This window comes from Hypanus sabinus, chromosome 25 (assembly GCF_030144855.1).
Source record: "Hypanus sabinus isolate sHypSab1 chromosome 25, sHypSab1.hap1, whole genome shotgun sequence".
Lineage (NCBI taxonomy): Eukaryota > Metazoa > Chordata > Chondrichthyes > Myliobatiformes > Dasyatidae > Hypanus > Hypanus sabinus.
The window spans coordinates 25,955,071-25,967,116 of record NC_082730.1 but is presented as its reverse complement, the minus strand read 5'-3'; the positions used below and the strand labels follow the sequence as shown (position 1 = coordinate 25,967,116).

Here is a 12,046-nt window from a genome sequence, read left to right as displayed (position 1 = left end):
AAGCATTGGTACTATGAAGGATGAAACTGGAGAATTGACAAAGGATTGACAAAGGGCAGAGGCCCTTACATTATTTTGTTTGGTCTTCATTGTAGAGGACACTGAAACACCCCAATGGCAATAGATGATCAGGGGGCTATTGGGCGACCTATTATTTCAGGATGCAACAAGCAGGCTGGATAAAGGGGAACCAGTCAATGTTCTATATTTGTGTTTTCAGAAGGCATTCAATAAGATGCCATATAGAATATTTATGATGAAGAATAGCAGCAACAGGTGATCAATATACGGATCGAGAAAGCTAGCAAACAAGAAAGTATCATCTCGTATATTCTTGTAAGAGAAGGAGTACTTCATCATGAAATAAAAAAGGAAATAACTCAACAAACAACACGCCTAATGACATATTACATTGCCAGCTCACTGCTGATATGCAGAGCCTTGTGTTTTGGGATGGTTTCTTTGGAAGAACATATGCTTTCTCTCTCCCTCTCTTCCTTCTATCCTGTCTTTCTTGTTTTTCCTTTTCTAGACCTTCCTCCAAATTAAATGTAGTACCTAAAATTTCATACAGCCTTTTACCTTTAGCTATGCCTATAATATTCATTTTCACCCCCACTCTCCCCACTTCCCCCAGTTTTTCTTATATGACAAGCTCTATTCCGATATAACCTGTTATAATAAATTTATGTAACAGCTGGACAGTAACACAAATGCTTCTTAGTGTAATACGTATTAAATAGACCTGGAAGATTCACAAAGATGACATTAAAGAAGTATTATATCTTTAAGAAGCATTGAATGGGCTTCCTCTCATTTCAATGGGTAAAGTGAATCCTGATGAGTAATCATTATGGTAATAAAAGCTTTAATCTCCTCGGAAAAATCAAACTTGAGGGGTTGTGCAAGGTGAATGGCAGGATGCCGACGAGAAACAGAGGGAGCTTGGGGTCCATACATCACTCAATGTTGCCACCAAAGTGGATAGGGGCAGGTAAGAAGGCTGATGGTGTGTGGCTTTCATTAGTATAGGGATAGGGGGATGTAGTTCAGGAGCTGAGAAGTAATGTTGCAGCTCTACAAAATTCTAGCTAGGCCACACTTAAAGTACTGTGTTCAGTTCTGGTCACCTCATGATAGAAAGGATGTAGAAGCTTTAGAGAGGGTGCCGAGGAGATTAGAGTCATGTCTGATGAGGAAAGGTTAAGTGAGGGAGGGTTCTTTGGAGCAAGGGAAGATAAGAAGCAACTTGATGGACGTGTATAAGATTATGAAAGGTATACATAGAGCAGACAGCCAACACCTTTGTCCCAGAGTGTCAATGGCCAATACCAGAGGACATCTATTAAGGTAAGAGGAGGAAAGTTTAGTGGAGGTTTCAGAGGTAGGGTTTAACAGAGAGTGGTGGCTCTGCCAGGGGTGATACTAGAGCTGATAGAAGTACATTTAAAAGAGTCTTACATAAGGAAATGGAGGGTTCACGCTGTGCAGGAAGGAAGGATTATACGGGTTATATGGGTTGGTACAACCATAGGTTATATTGCTATACTGTTCTGTGTTCTATATGCATTCTGTACCTACCTTCAACAGATTCAAGTTGGTTCTCCAGTAACAGCTTTTGCAGAATCTGTATAGGATGCTGTGCTTTCTGTGCTTGTACCCGGTCTGCTCATGTGGGATCTTAGCAGAATGTTCTCAAGTGATATATCTGTTATTTGGACCTACATGGAAAATGACTTTTCCCACCTTTTAGTGATGGTAGGTCTCTAGCCTCTAGGAGGAGATAAAATCCAAAACCATTGTCAGATACACTTATTTTCCGTGTTTTTTTCTGTTGTTTCTCTCCTTCGCATGTTACACTTGTCCTGTGAACCACCTTTCGCCGTTAGCTGAATCTGGTCTCAAATGTCACGCTTTCCAAGAGTACGTCAGACATTTTCCCGGAAAGTTTACCTCACACGCCAACCTCAGCTGCCACGCCAATCACCCCCATAAGGCAAGGGCCCTCGGTAATCAGCTCACCAAGTTTACACAATATGGGAGCCATTAGACGGCGGCATTCTGATAAGTACTGCATGCCGATATCTTCAGGTAAGAGGCTTTCATACTTCACTTCCGTGTTAGGAAAACCGAAAATGCTGGAAATAGTCAACGGGTCATGAAGCATTTATATATTAAAAAAAAGAAACAGAGTTAATGTGTCTGATACCTGAACTGGGTCTTTTGTTGCAATTGAAGAGACTAATTGACATCATGCTGATCAGTAATGCCAGCATCCTATTCTTTCCCATGACCCTTCAGATCTACCTCCTTCTCAACATCAAATGTAACTGAATGTCCCAAGCCTGAAAGGTACAGGATAAGGTTCTTAAAAAACATCAAAAGTAAATGTATATATAAACATATATGTGTGTGTGTGTGTGTTATCATATACAACTTTGAGATTTTTTTCTTGTGGGCATACTCAGTAAATCCAATAACCATAATAGAATCAATGAAAGACCACACCCAACAGGGCAGACAACCAGAGTGCAAAAGACAGCAAGCAGTGCAAATATTAAAAAAAAAATGAAATAATAATAATAATTAAATAAGCAATCAATATCAGGAACAAGAGATGAAGAGTCTTTGAAACTAAGTCCACAGGCTTTGGGAATAATTGAGTGACGGGGCAAGTGAAGTTATCCCCTCTGGTTCAAAGCCTGATAGCTGAGGGGTAATAACTCCTCACATTTCTCACCCTTCCTCTGGTAAACGATCACTGCAATCAATAGCCTGTAACTTTCCCTTTCGAAGTTCAGCTTTTGAACCACCAGTACGACCTGGCATTTTTGCGGTGTGAACTGAAATCTCATTGGTGCAGGATGGTTGCAGCGATGCATGTACAGGCTGAATTGAGGTGCCAGGACCCAGGCCCGAGGGTGGGAAATGAGACAATATTTGGCTGCTGGAGCCGACTTGGAGGCGATTCGAAGTGGCAGATCCGAGGCGGTGGGGCCCAGTTCCAGGAATGAAAATCATGCCAATGGTTGACAGATTTGAGCAGGCACTAGATTGGAATGGTTGGGCTCAGGCTGAAAGAAGGCCTGCATCCAAGAGTGAGGAACAACTCGCTGTTTGGCTGAATTGAGCACTGGGCCAGATTGAAAAGATCAGGATGGCAGGGCCCAAGGCAAAAAAAGAGCTAACGTTCAGCTCACTGATCGGCGAGAATTACTCATCTCTGCGCTGAACTGAGTCTGTGGCCTGCATCTGACGGGGTCCTGGATTGGCTGTGACCAACTTTGTAGCTGTGAGCACACTTCCATGAACTTCAGTTCTGAACGTTATTTGATTACTTTCATTGTCTGCATGATTTTGTTTCTGCACATTGGGTGTCTGATGGTCTTTTTAAATGGGTTTATTTGCTTTGTGGCTGCCTGTAAGGAGACAAATCTCAGGGTTGTATATAGAACACATACGTTGATAATAAATGTACTTTGAACTTCTTTACCCTTCTTCCTGATGGCAGTAACAAGAAGAGAATATGACTGGGCAGTGGTGATAGACACTGCTTTCATGCAACAATGCTCGATGTAGATGTTGGACCACCGGCCCATGTTTAGTTACTATTTGAGGAAGAAGTTCTCAGTCCAGCACTTCACAAATATAGGAAATAAGTTAGCAGCCAGCAGTCCTAATCTCAATACTATCCATTGGGCCCAGCAGTAGCAAAATTCAACCATGCCAAGATGGCACCTTCACTCCCCTCTTCTTCACTTATGAAAGAGTTGTTTGCAGGGTGAAGAACTGGGCTAGTTCCAGGATAAAAACCCCTAAGTCTGAGATGAATACCGCATGCTGTACTTGGGACCAAAACGTTCCTGAATTATTGATGGGTATACATTTAATTGTTAGTTTTTAAAGATGATGTTTCATTGCTGTTAAGTGTTATTGAAGCTGACACACATTCCAGGATAAAAATGACACACGGACTTCCTCACCATCTCCAAACCTGATTCTCGCAAAAGCAGGGGCCACGTTGGGAAGACAATGTGGCTGAGAGACTGCTCATGCCATTAAAAAGTTCATTAGGGGTTTCATCCGTATGTGCAGGAGCCTATGGCTTTGGCTACTGCTGGAAGTGCAGTACGTCACGGTTTGTTTTGTGCTGTGCCTTGGGCGCTAGGTGGAAGCTGGCACTTGGAGTTTTCAGAAAAGGCTGATGATAAAAAAAAGACCAGAACCCAAGGATTGAAAAAGTCCCTAGAAATAACGTCTGTACCCAAAGAGTAGAACTCATATTTGGAGCACGAAGAGTGGTGGCTGGGTGGGGTACACAGAGCAGAGCCTTGCAGGAGATCTGACCAGTGGTGTAGAGAGTGCATTGTTCTTGCACAGACACCACACTAGCTGGGTGGAGATCAGGGCTGGAGTCAAGAGATACAGGCACCTCAATGAGGGGTGCAGGGTGCAATTATTGAGCATACGTTGAGAGGAAAGACCATTGAAAACTTGAATCTCTCTGTAAGTGGCCGAAGCAGCAGGCTATGAATACATGACTGTTCTGAACAGGACCAATGATGGCGATTAAGAGGGGTTCTTTTGTGATGAACACAAAAGGGGCACCGAATTGTTAAAGGTATTTTGTGTGTGAATTGCTGTTGTCCCAGTTGTGGGTCAGACTGATAAACTAACTGGATCTAAAAAAAAAGCTCATGTGCTTTCCCGGTGTTTATGATGAATACACCTTTCTCAGGGTTCCAGCCAGCTACAGGAATTGATTATAATTGACATTTCGATTGGTTAGTCCTCTTCCAACAAAGTGGGACAGTAGAAACCTGATTGGATGAGGACTAACCAATCAGGAGGGACAGACTACGAGTTATAAATATCAGCGGACCCAACATTATCTGGCATCGTCCCTGAAGAAGATGGCAGAGTTTGTCATCAAAATGTCGGTTATAATCAATATCTTTACCTGGCTGGAAGCCCGAGAAGAGTTTATTCATAACTGGATCTAAATTTTCTTTCAGTTGTGTTATTTATCAGGTGGAGGTTTTGCAGGAGAAATTTATCCAAGTGATAACGGTGTCAGTAATGGCCTTTGGTTGCATTGGTTGTTGGGTCATATTTTTGAATTCCCATGGCTCCCACATGAGATGCAATGAGTGGAAGATACAGTCAGTACACACTTACACATTTACCATCAGTGACTGAAATCAAACTTCTCCTATATCATGTGCAGGTGTGGGATGTTCCCATCTAAAGCTGCCCTGGGTGTCTTATCTGCTTTCTGGCTGAATAGAAATTCGGAAAGAAACAGCAAACTCCTCCCTTCCGTTCAATAAAGCCTACACTCCACCATCTTGTCTCATTCCACCTTTACGGACAGTAGGGGATCAGCTTGCAAGGGAATCCAAATGTTGCAGCCCTAGAGTAGACTGAGATAGATATTTACAATTGACGCATGTGCATAATTTCTGCTGTTTTCCAGAGCTTGCCCAGAATCATGAATTTTACAAGAATGCTGATGTTCGGCCACCCTTTACATATGCGTCCCTCATCAGACAGGTAAGTGGGCACCTCCTTGCCCTGAAGCTGAGCACTGACTTCAGGTCTGAATGATTTGTAGCTCCCGAAGGAATTGTGAATGATTAACTCAAGTCTGTCTACTAATGGACTACTATGCCCAGTGCCATCATATCCTGACCATTCACCTTGCCCTATTCTGGTGTGAGTCATTCATTATCCCCCCTGCCCTCCCCCCACTTCATTCTGGACATAGAGTCATAGAGCACCACAACACCGAAACAGGCCGCACAGCCCACTAGTCCCCGCCAAACCGTTACTCTGCCGAGTCCCATCATCCCCCACACCTGGACTATAGCTCTCCACAAAGCTCCCATCCATTCCCTAAACATCTTTTTCTTAAATGGTAAGATTGAACCCACATCCACCACTTCTGCCGACAGCTCGTTCCACAGTCTCTCCACCGTCTGAGTGACGAAGCTTCTCCTCATGTTCCCCTTAAACATTTCACATTTCACCCATTACCTATGCCCTCTAGTTCTAGTCTCACCCAACCTCAGTGGAAAATGCCTATCTATACCCCTCTTACCTCTTATCAAATCTTCCCTCATTCTCCAGTGCTCCAGGGAATAGTTCTAACTTACTCAACCTTTCCCTTAACTCCAGGTCTTCTAGTCATGGCAACATACCTTCCTGTTCTGACCCAGTGTGTCCAATCTGTTCTCACTGGCTAGGTGCCATCTCACTCCCTGCTAGGTCATCTTATCCATTCCATGCTGTTCAGTTCAAATTGCTCCTGTTCCCTCCCACCTATCCCATTCCACTTATTCCCACTGTCCGTCCTATTCTACCCCTTTAATCCCTTCTGTTAACGCCGGCTTTTATTTCCCGTAGGCAATCTTGGAAGCTCCAGACAGACAGTTGACACTCAATGAAATTTATAATTGGTTTACAAGAATGTTTGCATACTTCCGGAGAAACACAGCCACGTGGAAGGTGAGTGTTACAAAAGGCACAGTCCCTTACATGTTCAAAATTAAGCAGAGTTTCTGTTAGCTAAGAATATTTGGAAGTCAGAAATAAAATAGTTTGATTCAAAAGTAATCGGTGAGCAAGCAGTTATGGAGGAAGATGGTGGAAGCAGTTAATGTTCATTCGGACAAATCTAAGTTAAAGAGTAAGTGGTATTTTGGAAAGTATTTATTTTGTTATTTTGAGATACAACTTGGTAACAGGCTCTTCCAGACCAAAGAGCATGCGCTGCCCAGTTACATCTATGTGAGCGATTAACTTGCTCGCCCGTACATCTTCGGAGCGTGGGTGGAAACCGGAGCACCTGGAGGAAACCCTCACTGTCACACAAACTCTCTACAGACAGCAGCAGAACTGAACTCGGACCACTGTGGGTTGAACCCCGCAGCATCTATAGAGGGGAATAAACTGTCGATGTTTTGAGTCGAGACACTTCATCAGTGTTTATTTTGGCTCTGAGGGAGGGGCATCTTTCACGATGTCATACTTCATTACGTGCAGCTGCAAATTATTCAGTCTTTGACCTGTTTTTTTGCAAATGTCACTATAGAGCTAAAGTGGGAATGTGGCAGAAACTCACAACATTGCTTGGCATTATGAGTAATGCAAATCAGATACTGAGATGCATTAAAAGATCAGGACTATGCTGAGATACAGAGGTAATCTTGCAACTTCATTAATCACTTGCAATACCATACTTAAAGTACAGTATAACAGTACAAAATTATAGCTGATAAGACAGTCAAAACGACTGGAGGAATAAATAGATTGGTGATGCTGTAGTTTGGGTGCATGCTTATGAAAAATAGGCATGAAGGTGATAGTATTGTTGTCTTAGAGATTCTAAAGGAGGTAGATAATGGTAGATCTGTCAGCCTTGTTCTAAACAGCATGGCCATGGTAATGGGTAATGCCCTGCTCTTCAAAGAAATTAATTTCAAAACAAGCTAGTATTAAAGTGTGCGGATAATCAAACATGGAGCAGGAATTCTTGAGGAGATGGTCAAAGAATTTAGTGTTGTCTTATTGAAATACAAATTGGATAATTTCTCGCAGATTAGAATATTCTAAAACTGAATTATTTCCAAGTTATCTCACAGTTGGACCTTTCAAGAACCTTTGGAGAAAAAAAATCTCTCATGTACTGCTGACCATTGCAAGCCCAGCCCGTAAAAGCTTTTGCTACCAACTAAGCCACAGCTCCTGACAGTGCTAGTTCTGATAAGGGTAGGGATGAAGGATGGAGGGGATAAGGAAGGAAGACAAGGATTGGGTAGGTGAGGGCGTCAGATAATGGAGTTACAAAGGAAGAGTCTGGAGTGGTGGAGAACTGGAATTGAAGTTGGTTTGTTGGATTTGGGTTACTAATATCATTACTAATATATTACTTGCATATATTGTTCATACAGATCAGATAATCAGGAAGCTCACTGAGATGGCACAAGGTAAAACAATAACAATGCAGAATGAAGTGTAACAATTAAAGAGAAAAATGTAATGCAGGTAGACAGCAAAGTGAAAGATCATAACGCGGTAGAATGTGAGGGCAAGGGCCCTACTTATCCTTTGAAGGAGCTATTTAATAGTCTGATAAAAGTGGGGTGAAAACGGTCCTTGAGCCTGGTGCTACATGCTTTTAGGCTTTTGTATCTTCAGCTCATTGGGACAGGGGAGAAGAGAGAATGTTCGGATTGGTAGGGTCTTTGATTATGTTGGCTGATTTACTGAGACTGTGCGAAGTATAGACAGAGCCCATAAAAGGGAGATTGGTTTCCAAGACGTGCTGATGTGTGACTATCACTTTCTACAGTTTCTTGTGGTCATGGGCTGACCAGTAGCCATAGTTAACCATTATGTATCCAAGTCGGATGACTTCTGAGTGGTAGCAATGGAAATTGGTAAGGGTAAATGGGGACATGTCAGATTTCTTTCGATTCCTGAGGAAATAGAGGTGGTGGTGAGCTTTCTTGGTTGTGAAGTGCAGGAGGGTGAACCAAGACAGGCGATTGTTGATGTTCATTCCTAGGAAGCTGAAGCTTTCAACGGTCTCACTCTCAACACCATTGATATAGAGAGCGTGCCACTCTCCCTTTTCTGAGGTCAAGTAACAAGCAGGAAGGAGGGAAAAATGAGGACTGTGGAGAAGCAACAGCAAGCACTGGTCCTTTAGTTTTGAAATACAATGTTGTCAGCCCTAATGGAAGGTGGATTTGACTATGTGTGTGTACGGATGCAGGCAATGGAGTACTATCCTCACTGGTCCAGAGGAATCCATCATCAGAGCAAGCTCCATCACGGGTACTAGCCACCCCAGCATCCAGGACACCTTCAAAAGGTGATGCCTCAAAAAGGCGGCATCCATCATTAAGGACCCCCATCACTCGGGACATGCCCACTTCTCATTGCTACCATCAAGGAGGAGATTCGGGAGCCTGAAGGCACACACTCATGTTTCAGGAACCGCTTCTTCCCCTCCGCCATCAGATTTCTGAATGGACAATGAGCCCATGAATACTTCCTCAGTAATTTCCCTTCTTTTTTTGCACCACTTATATATTTTATTTTTTACAGTATATTTACTGTTTTATTGTAATTTATAGTCTTTATTACTATGTATTTGTAATGTACTCCTGCTGCAAAACAACAAATTTCACAACACATGCCAACAATATTAAACCAGATCCTGGTTCCAATTCTGAACCCTTGTCCTGGGAATGGTAGTTTTGATGGGCATTGAGATTCTCAGGGCTTTATTGCTGGTAGCACATCTAAGTTTGATGCACACAGGGTTCTGAGCATACCACCTTCCGTTCCACGACACACCAAGTGTCTCCTTCGCTATCTCAAGGCGCAATCTGCCAGTTCTACATTGGCCTCATCAGGCCTTTCTGAACCCCAAAGACTGGAATGAAAACAAGTCATCCACTATCCTGAGGGACTACTGAAAATGGGAGAAGCAGCGTTCCGATGGCAGATACACTTGTCATCGATAATATAATTGAGAAGATGTACAGGACTGTTTCTATAAGATTTTACTGAAGGATCAACCATCATAGTGCAGGGACTCATCAATACTGGAAAGGATAGGAGAGAGGAAAATGATGGATGAACCAAGATTAAATGTAGCTCTATGGGACCATAAGACATTGAAGACAAATTAGATCATTCAGCCCATTGGGTCTACTCTGCCCATCAATTATGTTTGATTTATTTTTCTCCCAACCCCATTCTCTTGCATTCTCCCTGTAACCTTTGACACCCTAGCTAAGCAGGAACCTATCACGCTCTGCTTAAATGTACCCATAAACTCAGCCCTCTGTTACTATGAATTACACAAATTCACCACCTTTGGCATAAAGAAATTCCCCTTCATCTCCATTCCAAAGGGACGTCCTTATATTCTCAGGGTGTGCCTTCTGGTCCTAGACTTGCTAACTACTAGTAACATCCTCTCCATCTCCTCTTGAACTAGGCCTTTCAATATTTAATAGGTTTCAATAAGATCCCCGTCTCATTCTTCTAAGCTCCTGTGAGTACAGACTCAGAGCCATCAATGCTCCTCATACATGCTTTTCATTCCTGCAATCATTTTCATAAACCTTTCTCGAACCTCTCCAATGCCAGTACATGCCTTCTTAGATATGGGCCCAAAACTTTTCACAATACTCCAAGTGCAGTCTTATGAAACCTCTGCATTACATTATTGCTCTTATATTCTGGTCCTCTAGAACTAGACAGTGGGTGAAGTCACCCAGATTTGAATTTCAATGACCATCGTTCAAACAAGAGATAGCAATAAAAGATGTTTCTCCCCCAAGAAGCTAAGAGGAATTAGTTTAAAAGTAAATTATTATTCTTGCAGTCCACAAGTGTGACCTTTGTATTCAGATGAGGATTGTTAACGAATATTTGGTTTTAGACCACTTCAGCCTTCTGTACTATTGTTGGAGTGTATGTGTGAGAAACAGAATGTCTGCATCTGTATACCTTACCTGAGTGAGTCAGAGTTGGGCTCAGTGATGATTTTGAACACAGACTCCTTCCATTCCATGCTCAGTGATCAGATCCCTGGGGCTGTCACACAACATAGGAGAGGTCTGTTGACCTCAGACCCTTGGTCAAAGGCTGAACATCAAGTTGCAAAGTAAATTGAAAGGTATGTTCTTTTTTAGAAAACTGTGTTTGTTTTATTTTAAAGCAAGAGAAACAAAATGAAAGGCATAGTGAGCAGTCATTAAATCAAGAAGAGGAAGAAAATTTTCTAGCTGTGCGTAGATTTGCAATTGCTTTATAATGTGGCACTGTGACTATCAGGCCAAGTTAATTTAAACTTATCCCTGTGTGATTAAACAGCCTTGAGAGATTTGGTGTGGCTGCTTCAATCAGAGGTTCGTGTGTGTCAGTCACGCCAGCACATAAACAAATGTTTTAATGTGATTATTAGCAAGTCATTGAGCATCCTATTTATCTCGCTTTTGCACTGGGAATTTTTTTTTGTCTGCCTTCAACACAGGAGGCAGTGACATTTGAAACAAGCTGAGTAGCTTCAGAGACAGAAACCAAGGGCTTTATCTTTGAAATAGCTAAGTAGAGCATCATTGGAACTTCATTAAAAATTCACACTTACAACTACACAGCCGCAATCAGACTAACCCAGTCCCAGGAAATCTCATTCATTTACAGAGAAAAGATGTGTTTCAGAGCAGGGAAGTGGAGCAAGATGGAAGGCAGAAATGTGGGGTGATCAGTCACGGAAGAAACACTAAAACAGCGCCGACTTCACCAAAACCTACCCAAAGCTGTCATCCTCCAAACAGTCCATTTACTGATCTACTTTCGGGAAGAATAGCATTATCTTAAATCCTGAAGTAGGATCTAAACCCAAGTCATCAACTGTCTATTCACTCGCATTGATGTTGCTTGACCTGCTGAGTTCCGCCAGCGTTTTGTGATTTAAACCATAACCCGTGTGTAAATCTGGCACAGTGGAGTCAGTAAGTAAGCGCAGACTCCGAATGCCTTCTACCAACAGTAACCCAGCGAGAATCTCTACCTTCAGGAACTGTGCCTGAGGGAGAGTCATACCATCCAGGAATAGTTCAGGACTCAGAGGCTGGCGCAGCATGGTAGCAGAGCGGTTAGCACCAATCCTTTACGGAGCTGCAAGGTCAGGCTTTGATTCCCACTTCTGTCTTTAACGGGTTTGCACATTCACCCTGTGACCGCGTGGGTTTGCTCAGGGAGCTCCAGTTTTCTCTCATATTCCAAAAACATACAGTTAGGGTTAGTGACTTGTGAATATGCCATGTTGGCGCTGGAAGCGTGGTGACACTTGCAAACTGCCCAGCATAATCCTCACGAGCTTGAAATGATGCCAACAATGCACCTTACTGTATGCTTGAATGTACATGTGACAAATAAAGCTAATCTCTAATCTTTAAAAACTGGAGCCAAGTTAGAGCAATTACCTTCAGGAACTTTACCCCAGGGAGAGTCAGCAACT

The 12,046-nt window shown here is 42.6% G+C and overlaps 1 protein-coding gene across 3 annotated transcripts in view; it reads left to right on the top strand.

Moving 5' to 3' along the window:
• Positions 1 to 12,046, top strand: part of foxp4 (forkhead box P4) — a 403,429-nt gene that overhangs the window by 358,129 nt on the left and 33,254 nt on the right. For all 3 annotated transcript variants that reach the window (XM_059950359.1, XM_059950360.1, XM_059950361.1), the window contains 3 exons: positions 1,890 to 2,091; positions 5,477 to 5,553; positions 6,406 to 6,507. In XM_059950359.1, coding sequence (XP_059806342.1) covers positions 1,890 to 2,091; positions 5,477 to 5,553; positions 6,406 to 6,507 — 381 coding nt within the window. The remainder of the gene's footprint in view (positions 1 to 1,889; positions 2,092 to 5,476; positions 5,554 to 6,405; positions 6,508 to 12,046) is intronic.